Source organism: Numida meleagris, chromosome 14 (assembly GCF_002078875.1).
Source record: "Numida meleagris isolate 19003 breed g44 Domestic line chromosome 14, NumMel1.0, whole genome shotgun sequence".
Taxonomy (NCBI): Eukaryota; Metazoa; Chordata; class Aves; order Galliformes; family Numididae; genus Numida; species Numida meleagris.
In genome coordinates, this window is record NC_034422.1 from 8,752,933 (window position 1) to 8,775,698 (window position 22,766).

Consider the following 22,766-nt stretch of genomic DNA (forward strand, 5'->3'; position numbering starts at 1 on the left):
CCACAAACACAACCTTTAAGCCACTATGGGCTGTGGCACACCTCCAGCCTGGGGAAGGAGTTGTGCAGGGGAAGATGCAAAGCCCCAGAGGACACCGAAGCCCAAAGAGCTGAGGGACAGCAGCAGAGGAGCCTACAGACCTGTGAGAAGCAGGGAGGTCGCTGGGGAACCAGCCCTGTGTCCTTACACCACTCCGTCTGGGGAGAGAACAACTTCAGGTGTGGGAGCACCACACAGAGCGCAGCTGGGGCCGCAGGCACAGAGCTTGGCAGAGCACAGCTGGCACCAATTGGCCTTCAGGCAAGTTGGGGCCGGACACAAGCACCAGGCTGTTGCTGCCTTTGGGATGCCCTGGGGAAATACCACCTCCAGGAAGATGGAGCGCTGGCTGGGGAAAGCAGATAAACACTGCCTATTACGAGATGGGTTTCCTTCCCACTGCAACCCCCAGAGTTTCAGCTCTCAGCAGGATGCAAACACAGCCCTAAAGGACTTCCTGGAGCCCCGGTTTCAAAGATCAGCCCTTTCAGAAGCAATAACACGCCACGATCAATAGCAGCCCCAGGAGAGTCCCAAGCATTCCAGCCTCAAAACCACTGAGCCACTGCTACGCTATCAGAGCCTGCGGGGCCAATCTGCCTTTCCGATGAAAGATACTGAGACTTCCTAAGCAATCAGGCTTATGTAAGCACCAAGATAAAAAGAAGAGTGGGAAAATCTGCATTTCAGAAGCAGCACGGCGTGGCCCTGCCATGTCACCCAGAGGGGCAAAGCAGCGGCCACAGCTCAAAACAAAGAGGAGCAAAGCTCACGGCCTCCTCGATGCGACTGACAGAACCAGGATACGTCCATCTGCTCCTTGAACGGTTTTATTACTGATTCCCTGAAACTGTGGGTAAGAAGTTCTGGGAAGCAATACCAGATAAAGGTTTTCAGCCAATGAAAGCTGTGATTGCTCATTCTCTTCTCACGTTTTCACGTGGACAAAGCTCAGAGCGGAGCGCCCTATGGGTAAGGAAACGGCTGCGTACAGTACATGGAGGTAGCAAAGTGCACCAAGGAGAGCTTCGAGAGGCTTGTGGAAAACTTGAAAACGTTGTGAAACAGCGTGAATAGGAGCAGATGGAACTCAGTGTAGTGGAAGGAGAGGTGTGTGTTGGTCGGTCGGAGCTAACAGCTCTTTTCACCACCATTAAACCTCTTACACAGACCTGTAAGAAAGAACGCAGCGAGAAGGAAGCAAGGTGTTGTCAGCTCCTGCTTCATCCCATCCCATGTAGAGCTTAGACAAGGAACTGGGTCTGTATGGAGCAACTGTATTTCTTTGAACAGGCTCAAGAGGTCGGAGCTGAGAATCAAAGCTGGCGAAAGCAGCCCCAGCTGTACAAGGTGTCTGAAAAGCAACTCCACGCGAGGAACTCGCTAAGAAACAGCACAAAAGATTATGCCCAACATACTGTGCTGACATACAAAAACAAGCGCTCTGCCTACGGTGCTCCCCTAAGCAAAGCTCGCTGCCTCTCCCCTTGGGGCAACACTGAAATCCATCCAAAAAGGAGAATGCCACTTCTCGTCCATTAAAACACGAGTGAGGCATCACAGCCTGGAAAGCAAAGGGAGGGTCCCCGCGGGCCCCAGCCCCTCCTCTCCCCGCCCGCAGCTCCCAGCGCTCATCCTGCCCTCACCTGCAGCCCCCAGCCGGGGCCCGCTCCCCCCGCGCACACATGTGCGTGCCGCGCTCCTACCTGCAGCCCCGCGGGCTGTTCCGTGCGGAGCGCTCCGGCGCCTCGGGGTCCGACCGGCACCCAGAGCCCGGCCCGGCGCCGACGGGAGCCCCTTCCCCGGGGAGCCGGGCCGCTCCGCGGGTTGCGGTGAGGCCGGGACAGCCCCAGTTCTGGCGTCGGGCACTAGGTGGCACAGACGGGAGGAAATTCCAGCGGAGCCTGCGAGCTGGACCGCGCCTTTCCTAGGATGGCTTAGGTTGGAGGGGATCTTAAAGATCAGCCGGCTCCGACCTCTGTCGTGGGCTGGGTGCCCCATCCGTGGCCTCGGGCACCTTTCAGACGAGGGGCTCCCGGTTCCCGGACGTAACTGCTCTCCAAGCACAGGCTCGCTGCCTCGGGCACGCACACGCCTGGCTCGTGGAGCAGCCCTGTGTTTGATTCGGAAAAGAGGTGGGGGGGAATCGCCCCCAGGGATCGGCTGCCCTGTGTCGCTGTCAGACTGCCCTACAGCCATCAGCAGGCTCACACACACCACCAGCGCCGGGGAGGGAGGGATGCCGAGGGCCAGCAGCCCCTCTTGGGTTCAAGGAGAGCATCCCAGTGCCTCTCCCTTGCCCTGTGCCATGATGGTGCATGGGAGGAAGGCACTCGGCCACCGCTCTCGCAAGCACCTTTCCCGAGGCAGCCCCTCTAAAGCTCTTCTCCCTCTCACCTCCCTTATTTTGGGACTGCTGCCTGCGACCATTGGAGCAGTCCCTTGGAGACTCTCCCCAACCTCATCCACTCGGCCCTTTAAGGCGTGGATGAAATTCCTCACCGGTGAACTGCGCCGACCGACGCGATGAGGCAAAGCCATGCAGAACTGCTGTGCTCAGCACACGAGAGGCCAACGCGTTTTTTTTTTTTTTTTTTTTTTTTTTTACAACGAGGAAATAGAAGGAGGGGAGGGTGGAAGGTTGTCTGCCGGCCTCTGCTGTACTGACAACAGAAACTCACTTGGCTTCAAAGGTTGACGCGGCGAATGCATCTGGTGAGGCTCATGGGCTCTGACAGCCCGTCTGAAAGGCTCCATCTGCAGCTCGGCAGGAGGGAAGGCTGCGAGGAGGGCACTGGGGGAGCAGCCCGCTCTGTGCACAAGAAGTGGCACAGGTGGGAGCGATCCGAACCCAGCCAGAACCTGACAGAGCCCAGGGTTGCTGAGCAGCGCTGCGGCGCTAACAGCGCAGATGAGGACGGGAAATCTGTTTGCTGGAGGGAGCAGGGCTGTGCTGCAGCCTCCTGGAAAAGCTCAAGCTAAGCAGTCGGGTTCACCAGGAGCCTGAGGCTCTTTTCTCCCATGCACAGAGGTCTCTGGACAATCTGAAAGCCTGAGGCAGAGGTACCGTGCACACCACTGCCCCCAGCACCGTGCCCTGTGCTTCCCAGGGGGCTGTGGTTGCTCTCAGCGGTTTAGCAGTGCGCTAAGATGCTCAGAGCCAATATAATCTGTGCGCTTGGCAGTTTCAAATGCCAAAAGCAGCTTAACAGCACCAGGCGCTGCCTTCAGCCGCCCCTCTATAGGTTTAAGATGGTTTAATTCTTTTACGGAACTGTAACTCCTGAAATTGCGGCGGTCCCTTTTAAGGCAGGTTTTTGAAAAGCTCTTCGGAAATATTTTTGTGAGACACACATCAAGTGGGATCCCAGTGGGACACGCGACAAGATCAGGTGTCTCTGCTGCTGGAATTGCAAGAAGCCCACGGCACCATCTGGGTCTATGCTGAGCTTCCTCTGCTGCTCCTGCTGAGCCCAGTGATGCTCTGCGCCTCCTAGCACCCAGCCTCACACTGCAGCCTTGTCTAATCATGGCAAAACCCATCCAAGTAATGTGGGTTCAGCATGCTCCTGGCACGCAGAGAAGTAGAAACCCTCCATGTACCTCAGACATCTCATTAATTTGCTGTGAAAGTAGTGGAAGTTCAGAATTCTCCTGTGCAAAGATGTCATGCCATGCGCTGCTGGAGAGGACTCGTGACCTCCCCTGTGCATGCAGCACCGCTGCCCAGCACACCTGTGAGCACAACATCACGGGCCATTGGGGCTCATATGCAGCGATACTCAGCCCAATGGATTTGCCTTTATAGGCCCTGTTAGAACAAGATCAGTTTGCCATAATGAGCAGACTGATGTCCATGATTACTTAAGCAGAATTCTGCCACTTCTAAGAGTTGTTCGTGCCTCAGCCCTGGAGCACCAGGATACTTCAAGGCCTCACGAGCCGCAAGGAGAGCCTCAGTGCGAGAAGGAAAAGGCTGAAGAACTAATTAATATTACATGAGAAACTGTTACCACCTCTCCATTAAGCACAGCCTCAGCAGTGCCTATGCGTGTGCAGTTGCTGCTGCCAGCACTGGCACTGCAGGGACTCTCCAGGAGCACAGTCTCACTGATGCTGTGCTCTTCCTTCCCCTCCCCACACTCTGCACATTAAGGGGATTTCTTCCCTAACGTGCACTGCTGTGACCTTCTCCGAGTCTGTTCTGCTCTGATCAGTCAATGGTCTACAAGTGCCTGAGTTATGGAGCTCCCCACATACATTTTCCTCTCCTGCAGACAGACTGGGGCAAAACAGCCAGCACATCTGCCCCCAGATATGAGAATATTAAAGCTGGAGCCTGGAATTGCTCTTTGCACGTGTCTTCCCAGGACTCAGCTCCCCCTTCTCCAGGAGGTTTGGCTCTCAGAGGTGTGCCAGCGAGCTCAGAGCCACCCCACCAGAAACAACAGCCAAGATGAGCTGCTCTGCAGGCAAGCAAAAGCTGAAGCACAGTGTGAGACAGCAAATGCAGTGCCTGGCAGCACAGCTTCACCACCACCTTAATCCTCTTTCCCTTCTTAAATGCTAAATTAATCAATTACATTCCCAGCCCAGTCAGAAATGTAGCTTTCATCTTATACAAGGCAAACATAATTAGGATTGTCATTCGGATCCAGCTCGACCAGCATACAGATGAGAGCAGCCCCAGCAGTGCACGCGTGTCCTCCCTGGCAGCGGCTGGGATTGCAGTCCCACTGCCAGGCAGGGCTCTCTGCTCTGAGCCACAGGAACCCAAGAAACGGACACAGCAGAGGTTTTATCATAAGAGATGGGGTGGGGAAATGGATGGGGGAAGACAGCTCGCTGTCTCTCCCGTGTTTTTGAGCTACAAAGCAACAAAGAAAAGCAGCGAGTGACAGATTCGGAACAAATATTTCTGTGCACAACGCAGTCTGGCGCTGGAACACGCTGCTGTAAGGTGCCGTGCTTGCTCCAGTTCAAAAAAGAAAGCAGAAAGGGTAAAGAGTTATGAAATGCAGAGATTCCCACCTCTTGGTCAGCAGCCAGGAGGATAGTCAGGAAAACAGCAACCTGCATCCCTCCTGCTCGCTTCTCCCCAGGCACTGCCATCAGCTCCTGCTAATATACAGTCCTCAGGGAGAAAGACCGTGAGCTGACCCAGAGCCATCACTCTCCTGCTCCTGGCATGGACCTGAGCTCTGCTTACCCATCCCAAAGGCCCCAGAGCAGAACATCCCCATTACTGGACACCAGCACGATGACAAAGAGATGTGCCTTAAGCACAGAACGTGAGCAAATAGAGAGAAAGGATCTCTTCTCTTTATTTTTCCCATTCTAATCTTAAGAGAGGCTTCTTGGGAGAACCCAAACTCAGCCACACTGTCCCCAGCTAAGCTGCGGTCAGCGGTGCCATATGTACTTGTGTTCAGGTTTGGAGCAAGGCAATGCCCTGATGAGAGGTGCAAGTGCCCCCAGTGGGACAGGGTGCAGGAAGAAAGCAAGCCCAGCACTGGGGTGTTTCTCATTAGCCCCTATTATTCACACTATGTTTCCAGTTTTAAACCACACAGACAGGAGTCAGCTGAACCACTCTCCCTGTTGTTGTTTGCTAAGGGGATCCGATCTGCAGGGGGATATTCTCAAGTCACACAGAGGGGAAGGTGTCCTGGTAGCAGTGCCATCCTTGCAGCCGCATCCCCCTCAGTGCAAACTGCAGGTTGAGTTCCCTTCCCCTGACTCTGGGAGATAAGGGCTGAGACAATCCAGCCACACAAAGCCACTCTGCGAGGAGCTGATCCCCCGGCTACAAACCTGCTGCTCCTCCTCCCAGCAGCACAGAGCTGAGGCAGCCTGTTCTGCTGCCACACAGCCCCATTTGCACCCTCACTCGTCACCGTCAGCCAGCCAGGGGTTGTCTTCTCCTATCCATCACCATCAGCCATAACACTGCACCACACCACGATTTTCTCCTGACCCAGCCCCTCTCAGAGCTCTCCAGCCAGACCCTGCAGCCCTTACTCAGCAGCTCTCCCTCCAAATGGGATCAGCTCGAGTCAGCTTCAGCACTATCTCAGGGTCTGCTGATGCCATTTTCTCTCCTGCAGGTGCTGGGGTAGGGAGGGGATGAGCAGGGACAGTCGGGGCTCAAACGTCGAGTAAAAGCGTGAGAAGGACCCTCGTGGTTTCACCTGCTGTGCTTGGGGACGTGCATAAACGTGGGGCAAAGCTGATGCATCGTCTGCACTGCTCTGAGGGCAGCCCCATCCCATCCCTCTGCTCTGCAGCGATGCCAAGCGCCTACACCTCGTTCAAGGCTCTGAGAAGGAAAGTGAACCTTGCTCTGTACAGCAAAAACCCCTAACCATTCCCATCCCCCAGAATGAGGGCCCAGCACCTGCAGGATCAGGTATTTCTGCAGTGGTGGCACTGCCTCAACCCCAGGCTGCTCCTACAGCCACGTGCCCTCACGCTTTGGCCACCCTGCTCTGCGTGCTGTTGGCTCCCAGCAGCGGTCCTAAGCAGGAGGGAGCTCACAGCTCCAGCAATGGGAAGTCAGGCTGAGCTGCCGGTTACACTGGGAGCGTGACTCGGCCGCCCGCAAAATCTCAGCGGTGGGACCCAGCCTTTGCTTTCTCACCGCCCCGCTGGATCGCAGCGGTTTGGTCTGAGGATGTGCTAAAGTTACCGTGCACTGCTAGGGGACGGAGGCGACGAGGAAAACACTTCTGCCCACAGCGGGCGGGGAGCGGGGCCAGGATTACGCTACCGGCCGCAGACGACCGCTGGTGGGCAAAAAGCCGCCTCCTCTGGTCCAGCAGCGGAGCGTTCGGAATCCCCAGCAGCGTTCCAAGAGTTGGCCCGGGGTTCAAAGCTCCCCCGAGCGCCTGGATGCAGGGAGGGATGCGGAGAGGGATCCGCTCCTCTCTTTGTCTTCTGCAGCGAGGAGCCCCCCGGCAGAACACACCCTGAGGGGGGAGGAGGAGGAGGAGGAGGAGCGGCCTCCGAGAGGAGGAGGGGGCCGGCTGAGAGCGATACCCCCGACCGCGGCAACCGGGGGGAGCAGGGCGGAGCCACCCGGGCGGGGCAGCGCCGACCCCCGCCCGCCCCTCGCGGCGCCTCCCCCGGTTCGGAGCGCGGAGCCCTCCCGGCCCGGAGCGACGCGGCCATGGGCTCCCGGCTGAGCCGGCAGAGCAGCCTGGAGGAGGAGAGCCCCGGGGCCGAGGAACCCTCCGGCCGGGCCGATTTCCACCTCTCGTCGCTGTTGCTCCACCCGCAGAAGCTGCCCGGGGTGCTGCGGAAAGCCTCGCCCGCTCCCTACGTGCGGAGGGTGGGGTGGCTGCGGGAGATCCAGGCCACCATCCGAGAGCACAAGCGGGAGCACGCCGTGCACATCCTCAGGCTGCTCAGGAAGGTAAAAGCCGCGGGCGGGGCGGGCAGGGCCGCCTCCGGGCAACAAAGGGGCCGGGGCGGTGCAGCACGGGGCCGGGCCCGGCTCTTTGTGCCGCCGTTCGAGCGGGGGACGCCGCCCGTAGTTCGCTGCCACCTCCCCTGTCCCCGCCCGGGGACTGAGGCTGTATTGAGGGCAGCACGGCGGGCAGGTAAAGAGGTGACCAAGCCGTCCCCACCCGCAGCCCTCCGTGTCAGCCCCCGGGTGCGCTCAGGATCGCTGTTCCCCAGGGAAAAGCCACGGATGGAGAGGAGAGGGAGAGGGGTCAGTGTTTTGGGGGAGCGGGTTTCTGTCTGCCGCCATGCAGGCACAGAGGAGCCCCACTGTGCAGACAGCCCGCTGCCAAAGGGATGCAGAGCCCCGCTGCTGGACCAGAGCATCCCCATCGCTCCATCACTTTCCAGGCAAACTCACCTCCCCGAAGTGCAGGCAGCTCTGGAACAAACAGCACCGGGGACAAATCCTCCCTCAGATCTGGCGCAAAACAACGCCAGTTCTCAGCTTATCGTGTCCCTTCATTAGATAATGACCCACTTCATCGTGGGAACGCACTGGGTTGCTTCCATAGCAGCCAGCAGCCTTTGGGTGTGAGCTTCTGAGCAGGGCTGGGCTCCCAGGGATGCTGTGCAGCCGCAGTAACACCTGCTCTGAGCTCTGAGTCCCGGGTTCTGCAGCACACACCTCAGGGGTGACCAATGCCCCCAGCTACCGGCGAGCTGTACTTTTTGAGTAAGAATTTACAGGACCTAAAATTCCCTCTCTGCTTTTCATGCCCATTGCCTTAGAGTTCATGCGAGGAGCGCTGCCAGCCTTGCAAACACCACAACTGCCATGCATGCACATAGATAACCCTCAGCAAAAGACCTGTGTACGACAGACAAGGGCTGAGTAAGATCTCAAAGGAAAAGCATTGTTACAAGAAGCTTGGGAAGTCGGCGGTTGCCTCTTTTTCTTCACAGCTGTGGCAATCTAACATGAACCGACTTCTGTAGGGTTTGCCAGAGGCCGGAACCTCAAAATGTCATTTTCTGTAGTGCTCAGCACCTCTCCTTCAGGCTGAAGCACTGGAACCTCGAGGTCTCCACGAGTCCCATCTGTGAGCAGTGGGGTTTGGATGCTGAGTCACAGGGCCATCGGGAGCAGAGGGTCATTGCTGAGCCCTCCTTCCCACGCAGCCTGCCAGTGCCTTTCAGGCCCAGCCCTGCCCTGAGAATTACCGCATCCTGAGCACTCCTCTTCTCCCCACTGCCCTTCCAGTTCCCCTTGTCCCCATCTCTGCCTGTCTGTCTTAAAACAGTGACCCTCTGTTCATCTGCTGACAGCACCGCAGCGGGACACGCATCCTGAAGTCCCAACACAGACTTCCTCCGCAAAATGAGGTGGGAACCCATCCAGCACCCCTGCAACGCCTCCGGTTCTTTGTGTGCTTGAAGGGCTCTGAGACAGAGGGCTGCTAATGTGCATGGCACCTTCCAGTGGCTGAACACAGCTGTCAGCCATACTAGGGGCAGAAAATCAGAACCAATTCTCATGTGTCCAAAGCTTCAAAGCACCATGATCAGTGTCTTTCATCATTCACAAAATGACATCACTCTTCAGCTAAGCTCAGCCCTTAGCTCGGTCCCCAGCACGTCCCTCCTCACACGGACTGCTTACCTGAGCAGTAACGCTCTCAGGAGTCGCTGGTGAACACGTCCCAGACGAGGGTCTGTTTGTTACCTGTAACAAGAGAGAGATCTCGTTCACCCAGTGGGCAGTGAGGATATTTAACGCCATACCATATCACCGAGCCTTAGGCTGGCAGTGTTTGCACCCCCTCCCCCAGAGATGGCAGAGCAACTCTGGAGCCAGAACTGCAGCCCCCACGAACGAGGGGATGCACTCAGGCACACTGGGGGACATGGGCTCCTGGGAGTGCCTCCTGCCCCTGGCAGACCTCGTCCAGCCCTGCAGATCCACCCTGCACGCTGTCACTGTATCCGCCAGCACTTCTCAGCTCGTGGCCAGCAGGCCCCAAGGGGCTGTGGATTGTTCCCAAGACATCAAGAGGGTGTAATTAAATAAAGAGAGACAGCTGTAAGCAGATCTACTGAACAGGGATGCGAGATTCCGGCATTTTGGAAGGCAGCACGCTGAGAACAACTGCAAACCACGGGAGTACGCTCATGCACACTTGCTTTGCGTAGCAGCGCTCTGACAGCTCCATTGCACGTGTCCATAGCAGCCTCAGAAATACCCACTTGCCAAAGACTGACCCGTTTCTGCTGGAGGCATCAGACCGACACCAGCAAGAAGTCTGGTACAGCCCAATTTCCCTGTGCTGAGACATTGGCCAAGTGTCATTTTGAAGATGAGGGCACTATGCCAACAGAACTGCCCGGGTCCATCACACTCTGCTCACCGCAGCACCCAGGCAGGCAGTACCGTGTTTTCCAAAGAACAGAAAGGGAGAGGAAAAATAAAAGGAGGCAATAAGGGAAGAACACCATTCAGAACTAGAAAACGCCCTATGCTGAGAATGTATAGAGTATCAACGTGAAGTGAATATTTCCATCTATATTATTGGTAAAACCCTTGAAGGCACAGCTTATAATGGGAATGCAGATTCAACTTAACGGCATAGCTCCAACTGGGGGAGTTTAATTACCGGTCTGACATCCACTGCTGCAGGCTCAGCCATGCCATCCTCTTGGCAGCTTCCCTCATCCATCCATGCTACACTGTGTGGGAGGCTCCATTTCCCCGAAGCCTTACGGTGAAGGGAGACGTTGGCACGATGCCTTGGCCCACATCCAGCTGCATCTGTCCTTCAGGATTCATCCGCTGCTCCCTGGTTGCTTGCGCTGTGCACGCGGTGCTGGGGCTGTAAAGCGTTTGGTTTATTCTCCCTTTCTCCATCACATCTGTAGCCAGGATCTTTGTCTCTCTTCTGCTCTCTGCTCAATTTGATCTGAGCATACACAGAGCAGGGGGAGCGGCTACAGCAGCAGCTTTGCTTGCTGCTTGGGGTTAAGATCCAGCACCTCTGCCAACAACAGCTCTGTCCCTGCTGGCTCTGCGTGCACACACTCCCAGCTTTCTCTCTCTCTCTCTCTCTGTAAGAGTTCTCAGTGCATCTTTCCCTGAGTGGTGCCTGAAGCACACATTCAGTGGAGCAGTGCGAACATATGGGGCACTCATTTGCTTATTCATTTCTCCTGGCAGCAGCATGCAGAACGGGCAGAGGACTTGTTTCCTCCTTCAGCTGAGCCCTCCTCAACAACTGAATCCAACTCAGCATCATCCCAGTTACACCCCAGCCTTCTTGTTCTACTTTTCTGTTGCTGGGGTATTTTTCTGTCCTCAGAGTATTGCCATGCGAGTACCCATGATCCTTCTTCCCAAGATGCTCAGCTGTATGCCTGTTTTTCTTGTAGGACCTGGGACTGGAAGGAACATTCCTCAATGAAGTCCTCTACAAAAATGCAACATTCCTCAACTTGGTGGATCCCATCTCCCATGACCTGCTGATGAGCCTTGCTAGAGACCTGCAGTGTCCCAAAAAGGTGAACCCTCCCCTTTAGCTCAGTGGAGGCTTTATGATGTGGCACCGATGCAGAATGAGCTCAGATGGGGAGGTGGATCATGCTGGGTTGTGCTCTGCAGTCCTCCAGACCCAGCCAGCATACATCCTTGGAGCGGTAGAGCATACAATGTTGTACACATATCTGTAGAAATTGGTTGAAAGAACTTTGGAACATGATTGCAGTTGGGGGAGAGGGAGGTTACAGGCACAGAAACTGGGAATTTACTCGTCTTGCCAACAGAAGACTTGGTTGCGAGGGCACATGCCAGATAAAAATACATGATGGGGAAGGCAGACAGTATTGCCATATACAATAGCACGCCCCAATGGCCAGCTTATGGGGGTGGGGAAGAAGTGTTTCTGGGGTGACAGAGGTCCCCACACCTCAGCCCAAGCTGGTGACTTTGGGGGGAGGATGAGAACCCCTCTCTCTAAAGCTTTATCACAAGAGCAGCCTAACCCAGCACTACATCCCAGGGCAGCACCAGCACCTACGGCTGCTACCCCTTGCCACCACAAGCACCATTTGTTCCCTCAGTGGGCTCAGCAAGTGTCACATCTGCTTTATAGAGAGGAAAACAGAGTAAACTTATGCAAAGCTGGATATAAAGCACACGCAGCTCAGAGCAAGCAGTGGTGCCCTGGGGAGTACACTGAAAGCCTGGTGCAAATTAGCAGCATTCTAATCCTCATCACAGCTGTAAGACAGCCTGAAAAATCTTTCCAAGGGTAATTTCTATCCAAATAAAAGCATCTAAAACTACCTGCTAACCAAAGTTCATGCAGCCCCATCTCCAGCTGTTTTAGCAGACCATCTCGCCCCTCTCACTGTGCAGTGGAGGTGACACAAGGGGACATTGCCCTGCCCAGCAGACGACACACACTTATTTTTGTGCACCCGCATGCACCCCTCTCCTCTACTTCCATGTCTTACATGCTTAAATGAAATGCCATGTGTACCATTGTGTAGATAAGATTTTCTTCTACAGGAGATTATTTATGGGACTGGAAAGCCCCAGCACCTCATGGCCCCTTTGACCCCAGCAGAGCACCCAGCAGCTGTAGTGGCCTCGCATGCAAAAGGCTGAGCACGATCCCCAGCCTCTCAGGGAGAATTACATCAGCGAGGACACAGGAAGGAACAGGAGGGTAATTCTCAACTGTGAGCCAGCAAACGCTCTCAGGGCACCGTGCCAGCATCTGTCACGAAGCCTGGTGTGCACGTGCTGTTGTAGGTGGCACTAGGGTACCAGCTCTCACTTCGCCAGCGCAGCAGTAGTCTGGAACAGGGCACCTAATGCCTGCCCCTTGGGGTCCCCAAGTGAGCTGTGATGGATCAAGAGCTGCTCTGCTGAGCACCAAGGCTGGGATTCCTCCCGATTTGGCACAGCAAAAGCAGCCACGTGCTGGCAGCAAATCCTGGGGATGCTCAGCTGATTCAGGGACTGCGTAGAAGAGTCACTGTGCAGCTGTTGGCCCACAGTACGGCACTTTAACTGCTTGCAACAAAGAATAAATTAGCGTGTGCCCTGACAGCTTTACTATGTGTTTACCTATCAAATCCCTAAATGCACATGCTGCGCCATGGCTGGAGGGCTGAGGAATAGGAATGTAGGTGTCTGTATGACAGAGGAGGCAGAAATCTCAACCTTCAGCAGCTGCCATTTGTCATTCTGCTTCATCAGGGGAAGAGAGCCGCTTTCAAAGTCACTGAGATGGAGAACGCATGCAAAAAGAAACTCAAGAGAGCTTCAGCCACCTCGGTGCTGATGAGTTAATTGTTGCAGGGGCTGGAGGGAACTGCTGTTGTTGGGAAGCTCCCAAACTCAGACCTCCAGGAGAAAAACAGACTGCAAGGAAGCGAGGTGCAGTGCGGGGACCTGGCTGGTTCCTTGTTCCAGCATCTCCCAGCGGAGCACAGGAAGGAAAAAGAGTCCGGGTTTGCAGACCCACTCCCCAGTCAAGGCAGGAAAATGCCGGGCTGGGATCCTTCCTGGCAGTGTGGGGTTCTTACTTGTTCCTGGCACCCCAGAAGGGCGTGCTGTGTTGCAGAGACATCTCCAGCCTTTTTGCCATTCCTCTTTCATCCTCTTCTCCATCTCTTCTTTCATACAGTCCCCTGCCCTGCTATCACCCGGTCCCTTTCCCACCTCCCTCCATCCTCCCCCTTTGCCTCCTGCTCTGCAGCAGCACACAGAGCCTAAGCTGTCCCTTTGCTTGCAGGAATACGACCCCTGGAAATCCTCAGACAGGATCTGCAGGCAGCTGATCTACCACCTGACCCCACACTCCAAATGGCACAGGCATGGCATGCCCCGCAGGAAGTCCCAGGCATGGTAAGTTCCTCATTCTCTCCCAAGTGCATCGAAATCAGTCCCGCTGTCACAGCGGTAAGGCAGCACACACAGCAGTGCTTGCAAGGGATGCAGCCCCAGGAGCACCCTAAGCTGGCAGCCCTGCAGACACACAGCCCAGACCCAGCTGCAAGGTATTGTATAAGACAGAATAATTTGGATGAAATACGTAACAGCAGCACTTTCTTGTTGAAAAAACAGGAGAGGAACTGGTTTACGGTTTGTGGCAAAAAGCACCTGCAGAGTTGGCATCTTTGGCTGCTGCGAAGCAATGGATGCTGCTGGTAGCAGAAAAGCAAGGAATTGCTGCTTCACTTGGAGATATCAGGGCTGCATTCTGCCCAGCCAGGCTGTTTTTTACTGATCTGCATTCTCTGCTTCCTGCCATCTGCTACAGGAGCATTTCGCTCTGACCTCTGTCTGAACTCCTGCCCTTGGCTTGTACCTTTCTGCTTTCAAGGTCCTGTAAGAAGTACATGTGTAGCAGCAAGACTGCTGAAGGCATTTCTAAAATCCAGTGGAAATCTGGGATCGTTCAGAGCAATCAGTGCATAGAAAAACATATTCCCTTGCCTTTGTGACCCCCTGGGCTTTGGCTTTCATGGATCTGATACAGAACCCTCCTTGACCCCTTCTGAAATGCAATTTGCACTTTCTGGCAACATGACAAATGGGTGCAGAAGATAATTAGCAGCCACACAGACAGCTGGGAGCATCTGCCAGGTTTTAATTACACTGGGGCTGCTACAGAGATGTGGTGTGGGAGATGGAAAGGAGCCACCGTACTGGAGCAGGATCACACATCAGGTGTTCCCCTTTGAGCAAGCAATAAACCAGCAGGGCAGGAACTGACTCTAAGTCACATCCCCATCCGCTCTCAGTGGAACCCAACCCCCTCTAGTAAGTACAAACCTGAGCTACCTGTGAACTGATGAAGTAGAAAGAATGAGATAAATTTCTTCAAGCACTGCTGTTTCAATACACAAGTGATCCCAGGATAACTGGAACTGTAAATTCTGCTGAGGACTGATCACACTTCCATCATGCAGGATGAGTCTTATGCTTGTCACACATAGAGCCCAGCCAGATCTCACATAGACTGTCAGCAGAACATGCTATGAGAGCTTTCCAACAAGCACATTTTTCTGGATGTCCTTAACCACAAACCTGCTCCCCCACTAAAGCCATACATAGGTCCTCCCTGCTTCTGTTACCACCTTTAACACTGATGTTTTTGACCCAGGGCTGTGACCACAGCAAAGGTGCAATGCATCTCATAGGGAAAGGACACAGCAGGTTGCTGTCTGTCCTCAGTGCCGTCCCTGCAGAGCCATTCCTCTGAAGTGACTGTAATAAGGGCCTCAGCCCTGCTTCCAGGAGGGAAATCAGGCTGCCACGAGTTGCCATCAGACCACACACTTATACCAGCTGAACGCCCCAGGCCAGAAGCGGAGTCCATGGAGAAACGTGGAAGGAGAAATCTTACAGCAGCAGATTGAATGCAAAAGCAGCTGAAGTGGGGAGGAAAGATCCAGCCCAGATCATCTCTGGTTTCTCTGATTAAATTGTCACAGATGATGCTGGGAGACAGGCCCCCTTCTGCATCCAAGCTAGCGGGTTCTTAACAGGTTAGCAGTGTCTCAGCTGTGCATGCACCCAAAGAGACTATTTCAGCTGCTCAGGTGATTGTCAGGTTTGCTACCCTGAAAGCAAAGGGCTCCGTTCTCCTTTCCACATCTGTCTTGAGTCTGCAGCTCCCAGCTGACACCCTGTGTTTCACCTGATGGCAGCTGCTGCTTGGGCAGGCTGCCTGAGCAAACACCAAGGCTGAGCTCTCGGGGAATTTACTGAGAGTTTTCAAGTAAGAAGCCTACAAGCAGGAGGATGACTTTCCCTCAGCAGGGACCAGCATGACCTTACTACACAGCTGTCAGCCTCTTGCACCCTAATGGGACTTCAGTTACAGCATTGTTTTACAGTTCTATAGATTAGCCATCCTTAACTGGCTAAACACATCCTAGGGTGCTGTACAACTCCAGCTTCTCTTCCACGTTAAACTGATGTTTACAGTGTAAAGAGAAACAAACTAAGAGTTGCTTCTCCATGTGGACACAGGGTTATTTAGGCTACCAAGACCCCTTCTGCAGCATTTTGACAGATGCAGGCTTTTCAGACATAGCTGGGTTTTTTTGGATCTCGAGGCTCCTGTAGCTCAGCACTGCAGGAGGACTGTACGTTCTCCTCCAGAACAGGGCTGGACCCAGACAGTATATTACTTTCCAAGGGCAAAGCCACAGCAGACTTCAGTTCAGAGTGGAAAGGGCATCAGCTGAATGCAGCCTTTGCCTGAAGGGCTGCATTGTAGTCTGGTACTGCCATCAAGAAGCTATAGATGATGACTGCACTGTCTTGGCACAGCTGGGTTGGGGAACCTTCCACATCTTCCACTTACATTGCATGCACCCAGAGCCCGCTGCTCAGTGCCTCTCCTTAATGCAATGGCTCAAACTCAAACCCATAAAACGTGCAGGCAGAAAACAGAGCAATCTTTACAAGCAGGGTGTTCCTGGTGCAGAAAAAATAGCTCCAATTTCCCACCCAGTAACTTGCTCTGGAAGAATAAAGGCAGATGTGTGTATGGAGTTTGTAACCATCGGTTTCATACACCCAGGTTTCCTTTTTCACAAGTCACACTGTGGGTTTAGCTCATCTGCCTGAGTGAATTGCATCTTGTAACATCTTGGCTAATCTAAAGCTGGGTGGGGAACTGAGTGTTCCTTCTGGCCTCATTGCTCCATTTCTCATTTATTGATGTGCACTGCCCAGACATTGTGGCATTAGATGCACTTTAAAAATGCAGTGAAAGCATTTGTGTCTAGCAGACTGCAGGGAAGCATCTCCAAAGGGCTTTGGGTCTTTTCATTTCTTCCTGAAAACATCACTCAGGGCCATAGATGACAGCTCTGGCAGATTAGATCTTAGCCTTCACATGGCATGAGATGAATGTTAAGTAGAGCTCCCACTTCTCCCTTATGCAACAGAGGAAATATTCACCATCATTCCTGCTTTTGAGTTCAGAAGCCAAGTTAGAGAATACCAGTCAGTTAACTAAAGCCACATGGTAAGAGTGAGATACAAGGACAGGAACAGCTGGGGCTGGGTTCATCTAGCTTAGTGCTCTTGAGGCTTCTCTCATCTCACCAGAAGCAGCTGAAGCCAGCCTTTCAAAGCAGCACCCTGTGCCACAAGGAAGCAAAGGCAAGCAGATTATGCTAAGTAGGCAATTAAAAAGCCCAAAGCTCATCCCCTAAGACACTGCTTGAAGCAGAGGAGCCATCCAGACATGCCTGCCATTAGGCTCTATGCAAGGAGGAACAGCCAAGAAATACCAGACTCGTGGCTAATGAGCCACCTCTGGCAGTGCTTGTTAATGAAGGAGGGGATGCACGGCAGTGGGAGTCCCTGGCATCACGAAAACTTTATATTCAAAGTTTTGGAGGCAAATTAAACAAAAATAAGAGGTGTAGAAGGAGAAAGCTAGTAACTCCCCAGCAATACAGACAGTGTCTAGCAGGCACGCCTCTGTACTGAAATCCTATTTGGCTCTTACCATTTCCTACCAGCCTCTGCTTCCCATAGTCTGGGGACAGGGCAAAGACACTGCATTTCCAGGATGCTGAGCAAACGCTTGTGCTGAACAAGCTCCTTCAAACCCTACAACACAACAGGATGACGAGCACTGGGTCTGCTGCAAGTCCCACCAGAGCAACAAGCAGGAGCTGTCACAGCCACCAAAGAGCTCAGCTGATGAGGAAGAAGTTGAAAGGCACCAATGTCTTAGGAACAAAGGGAGGGCAGGCACTGCTCCTCACTGCATGCTGCACACAGCTCCAGGCAGGCTGCAGATCACCCTTGCTTCTTGCTCACATTGCACCCTCACTTGAAGCTGTTCCTCCAGCACCGCAGAGAGCTTTCCTCTCTAAACTTGCTGCAGAGAATACAAACACCATCTGCTTCCCTGCACCCAGGGTCCAGATCTTTGCTGGATGCAAACCCTGACAATTAGGGATGTGCACACAGCACCAGCTGCAGCAGCACAAGGCCAATCCAGCCTCCAGCACTTTGCAGCCCTCTGCCTACAAGTCCCATGGGCATCCAGAGCTGTGTCACGAAATAGCTGTTTTGTCTCACACAAAGAAAAAAGCATCTTCAGTTGAAGCTACCTTTAAGCCTATTTTACTTACAGAAATTAGAGGATATTGGATGATCCTCTCCCCTAGAAATAAGCCTGGCATTTTATCACCTGTATCCATGTCTTCTCACCCCTCCTGTGGTCCACAGAAGAGTGGTCTGGGTCATGCAAAGGGTAGACATCTGGTAAGCAATGCATAAGGGTGTTTGGAACTTCTAGGTCTGAATGCAAGTTACTCCATGCTATTACAGCTTTCTACCCTGGGAACTCATTTAATATACGCCTGCAGATACAGCCTCAGCCTCACGCAGTGAATTCCCTCCAGAAGCACAAGGACATCTAGAAACAGCCAGAACAAAGTGCTGCCAAACCCAGAGAGCAGGAATTTGGGGGCTGTAGAACGGACAGGACAGACCATGAGGTCATTTCTACCTCGTGCTCCTTCATAAAGCACAGCAGCGTTAAATGCACCTGCAAAGGGCCGATGAATGCACTAACGCATACTTATTCATTTGTGTTATTACATATTCAAAGAGATTATTAGGGGCCAAAGTTTCTGAAATGCCATAAAGTGCATGCACAAAGCAAAGCTTTAAGGGCAGCACCACATCCTGCCCACAGTGGCCAAAGGGACCGGGAACACTGAAGTTTGCAGAAGTGTTCTCACCTGCCATGGCAGCTCCCGCGGTGCTCCAGCCTTCTCCAAGGAAACTGCACGTCCCCGTGTACCTGCTGCTCCCAGGGACTGGCTGTGCTGCAGCCGTACAGGACACTACACAGAGCCAAATAGGAAGAGTGGGCACCTTCACACTGGTGGTGTGCTCTTACCCCACCCTGTTCCCCCAACCAGGCACTTCTACACCCACTGAGCATATGAGTAATGACACCAGTGGGGATCCTAGTAGATCTCCAATATCCTTAAAGCTAGCTGCGCCTGTAAGGACAGCAAAGCTGATATCATTTACATTAAGGCAGCAAGCTCCCATATTACACCAACACACACTTCTACTCAATCCCACCACACAACCCCATCACCTCCTACAGTCCCACAGACCTGCAATCCATCTCAGAGCTCCAGGTCCCACTCATTTTGAGACCCTTATGGCACAGCTTAACCTGCCCTGTAGCCTACCTCCTCCTCGCTCCACTCCCCTGGCAAACAAGAGCCACAGCTGAAACCAATTCCCTCTAGATTGCTTTCAGCATCCTGGTGCCCTGCCCACCTCCTCACAGCTGCAGCAGATCCCCAGTGATTTGCTGACCACCGAGATCCAAACCAGCAGCAACAGGTTTTGGTTACAGCCAGAGGGACACTGGGAAAGGCTCTTAAAGGGACGTGGTAAATCCACTTCTGGAGTGCTGTTTCCTTACAGATTGTTTTTTTTCTGATAAAACATCCATTTCTCAGCCTTTTAACACTACTGCAGCATAATTTGTTTGCAACAGACCATGGCATCCACCTGGAGAGGTGGTAAAAAACAGCTCAGACACATTGCAAACCAGCGCGTTTGGAAAGTTTGCTTGCCATGGATGTTTCTGCTGTCCATGCGTGAACATCTGTACACACACATCCAGACAAAGGCTTTGAAATGTACTAGTGAAGGAGCTCAGCATCATATGGTTAGCCAGTTCTTGAGAAGTTTAAGTGCAGAGAAGACACAGGAAAGCCCCAGGACACAACCTGCCTGTAGGCATGGTGCAAACTTCGTGCCTGTTTTCTAGGCAAGCTCCACTCTCTTTTTGCAGAATGTTCCTAACGAGCTCTCCCCTGCTCCGAGGGTGTCATCTCTCTCTCTCTTTCTCTCTCTCCCTTTCCACCCTCAGCCTAAAGAACAACCTGCAGAAGAAGGTGAGCCAGGGCTCCATGGATCTGTCAGGGATCCCCCTGACCATGCGGGACGTGCACCGCATGGCCTACTACCTGCAGAACAACGGGGACCACCTCACCTCCGTGGACCTGAGCTTCACTGAGCTGAACGACGACATGGTGCGCCTGCTGCTGCCCTTCCTCTGGGCGCTGCCCAAGCTCACCCACCTTTCCCTCAACGGCAACCGACTGACGCGGGCGACCATGAAGGAGCTGACTGACACCATGAAGGACATGAACAAGTTCCCTTGCCTGGCTTGGGTAGACCTCGGCAACAACGTGGATGTCTCCTCCATGCCGCAGCCCTTGCTCGTGGGCCTGCGCAAGCGCCTCAGCCAGCAGACCACGCTGCCGACCATTTACGAGGCTCTCGACCCGGAGATCCCCGGTGGGCAGGAGGGCAGCTGGCCGGAGGGCGAGGAAGCAGGGAGCAGCCCGCGGCGCGCCGTCCCTCAGCAGGGCTGCGAGAGGTGACTGGACAACGAGCCGGCTCTGGCACACTGAAGCCGCCCCGAGGAGCAGTTCTGAGTCCACACACCAAGCAGAGGGCCAGCGTGCCCGGCTTCCTTCGGCACTTCTCTCTCGCCTTCCCTGACATCTCCCCCCAGTTCGCTGTCAGACAAAGCCCGTTGTTCCCCGAAACGCGCTCCGCTCCCTCCCCTCGCTGCCGAACCCATCGCCCACGTTACAGAGAGGAACCGGTGACTTACAGCGAAGCTGGTCCCCAGGCTGGGCTTCACTGGAAGACCTGTCGGAGTCAACCATTTCCTCCAGCAGCCATTGGGTTGAGGGAAAGTGATGGGGGGAAACCTAAAACAGAAACAGGCTTGTAGTTTACTTCCTTTCCTTCTTTTCCTAGGCACCTTGGCAAGCTTGGGACCTGCAGTCTTGAGTGTGAAAGGAGGTACCCCAAGAGCCTAGCTGTTGTGGAGCTTCATTGAAGGGCTCAGAGGCCAGAGCTGGAGCCCGGCCGTGTGTCTCCCTCTTGTGTCTGGCTCTTTTTGTTTTGTTTTTTTTCCCCCCATTGTGTGTTTTGTATTAATGTCTGAACAAAGGGACTTGGTCAGAGACCATCGGATTGCATAGGCTGGGGCGGACACATGGCTTGGAACTGCAGCATCAGGATATTTGCTGTGTGACTGGGGTGAGAGGGAAGGGAAGGAGGTATGTGTTGGTGGGAGCATGGGGGATGGGATGAGTTGGGATGGGGTGGGAAGGCCGGGGGTTGAAAAGGGAGGGGAAATAGTTTCATGGTTTAAAAGGATTGGTTCAAAAACCGTGGTTTTGTACAAAACTGACAAGTTTCAAGTGAAATTAAGGAGCATCAGACAGCTAAGTGCATAACTGTGACACTAGAGGAGCAAGCGGTGGATGTGCCAGAGGTGGGCACTTCCTAAACTAAAGTGCAAAGCTTTGGCTCCTCATTGCATATTGCATACCTCGTAACACTGACATGATGTGAGCAGCTGCACTGTCATTTCCAATGCTGTCCAAAACCAAACCAGTGATGCAAGATTTCTAGTGTTTTCCACATTGCTCATGTTCTATGTAAACTCAATAAACAGTTCTCTTGGACATGGGTGTGAAGCACCACCGGGTCTGAGTATCTGCATTGTTGCCAAGCTGAGCCAGCAGCCCAGCCACTGCTGCACGACTTCTGAAAGATTCTCTCTGGGACTCCCAACACATAAAAGAAACTCTCATGTACTGAGCCACACAAACCGAGGTGAAACAGACGATTCTTTCACGCTCCTTGCTGACCTCTCAAGGTGTTGCAAGAGCAAATTGGTGATACTCACTGAGTGACTTATCCCCTTTGGGTGAAGAGTGAAGGCATGGGATGGTATCAGTATCTCTGACCAGCTGCCAAGAGCCTCATCATAGACTCATAAAGGTTGGAAAAACCTCTAAGATCATCTAGTCCAACCATCAGCCCATCCTCACCCTGCCCACTAAAACATGTCTCTCAGTGCCAAAAGTTTCCCAAGGAAGAAAGATGGGTTTACAGACACTGGGAAGAGTATTACAACCTGATGGTGCAAATGCTAGACTGGGCCCTGTTTGCATTCGGGTCACTGGATGCTTTGCCTAGGGAGCAGGAGCTTGCAGCCTTCATGGTGTTAACTTGTAAACAGAAGTGTTGTAAAGACTCTGTCCTGGTGACCAAACAGAGCAGAAGATACAAAAACAGTAAAGCAAATTCAGCTGGGGACAGGAGTTAGCTGGTCTTAGTTGCCCATTGCAGTGGAGATGGGAGAGAAAAGGCCCTGAGACAGCCAGGACACAGTGCTTGGCAGGAGGCTGGGGAACGGGTAGTGCTAACGTAGCCAGGCCCCTCTGCAACCCAAGGAGGGAAGGGAACTTGTGCTCCCCTGCACAGCTCTCACCCCTGGATAAGCGGAGTAATTTCTGCGGCAAAGACTCCGTTTGGAGGATGGGGTTGTCTTGCAGAAGGCAAAACAGAGTTTCTCAAGCAGCCATTACTGGGGAAAGGCTGTGCCACTTTCAGAGGTCGCTGCCTGCCTCTCTTGTCAGAACTCAATTTCTCCCTCTCCATGTGATTTCTCTTTCCTCTCCTTTTGTGGAAAAGACTGTATGTTATTTTTCTTCTTTTCCTTCCAAAATATCCTTCAGCAAAAATGAAAAGCATTTCAAATGGCAGCAGGGTCTGCTTAAACTCTTGCAGTCTGAGCGGAGCAGCAGTCTGTGCCAAGAAGAAAACTCGGGCACGAAGCATTTAAAAGAAGGCTCAGTGCTGCCTGGTGAGTCAGTGGCACATCTAGAAAGAGGAAGCGGGATGCTGAGCATTCTGTCTCGGAGCACTGCCTGCAAGGCTCTGTATTGAGGCGTCTTCACAGCTTTTCCATCACAGGAGAACCCCTCAGAAACAAGGCAGGACCCCCAGCGTGCAGCCCACCACTGACAGCTCTTCCTGCAGAGTCCCTGGCTCAGCCCCAACCACTCCTAGCCCCGCTCTAAGTAGCGTTTTGGGTCCAAGGCATGCTGAGCAGCAGGATGGAGAGGGGATGTTCTGCCCTTTGCAAAGGAATTCTGTGCTGTGGGCAGCTGTAGGAGCAAGGGACAAAGCATGGCTTGAAAAAGACTGGTTAAACCAAGCAGCTGTGGGACTGGTGCTTATACCTCCGTATCCACTTGGTTGCTTTGCCATAGAAAGTTCCCCATGGAGAACTGGCTGTGAATTAATACATGCAAATGCAAATTTTGAGGTCTTGGCTTAGGAAGGCATCAGTGCCTCTTGGACCAGCTCTAATAGCTGGGGAAAAATGCTGCCAGCTCCC

At 53.5% G+C, this 22,766-nt stretch overlaps 2 protein-coding genes across 8 annotated transcripts in view; one reads left to right on the forward strand and one right to left on the reverse strand.

The window, feature by feature from the left end:
- Positions 1-20,306, reverse strand: part of GGT1 (gamma-glutamyltransferase 1) — a 44,784-nt gene extending 24,478 nt beyond the window's left edge. For 2 of the 7 annotated variants that reach the window (XM_021412515.1, XM_021412506.1), the window contains exon 1: positions 1,746-1,878. The gene's annotated coding sequence lies outside the window, so the exon portion shown is untranslated. Of the gene's footprint in view, positions 1-140; positions 389-1,745; positions 1,885-7,903; positions 7,974-9,145; positions 9,209-18,267; positions 18,373-18,654; positions 18,701-18,732; positions 18,835-20,177 lie in introns of those variants that run through there. The other 5 variants (XM_021412512.1, XM_021412510.1, XM_021412513.1 and 2 more) reach the window with 5 other exon arrangements.
- LRRC75B (leucine rich repeat containing 75B) lies at positions 5,516-21,042 on the forward strand. Its single transcript, XM_021412521.1, has 4 exons — positions 5,516-7,453; positions 10,906-11,034; positions 13,278-13,390; positions 19,425-21,042. The coding sequence occupies exons 1-4, from the start codon at positions 7,208-7,210 to the stop codon at positions 19,939-19,941; spliced, it is 1,005 nt and encodes a 334-aa protein (XP_021268196.1). The 5' UTR covers positions 5,516-7,207; the 3' UTR covers positions 19,942-21,042.

Excerpts from the sequence above, each read along its gene's own strand:
- LRRC75B (XM_021412521.1), top strand. The coding sequence starts at position 7,208 with ATGGGCTCCCGGCTGAGCCGGCAGAGCAGCCTGGAGGAGGAGAGCCCC. Across the intron at positions 7,454-10,905 it reads TCCTCAGGCTGCTCAGGAAG|GACCTGGGACTGGAAGGAAC; the intron begins GTAAAAGCCGCG and ends TTTTTCTTGTAG. Across the intron at positions 11,035-13,277 it reads ACCTGCAGTGTCCCAAAAAG|GAATACGACCCCTGGAAATC; the intron begins GTGAACCCTCCC and ends CTTTGCTTGCAG.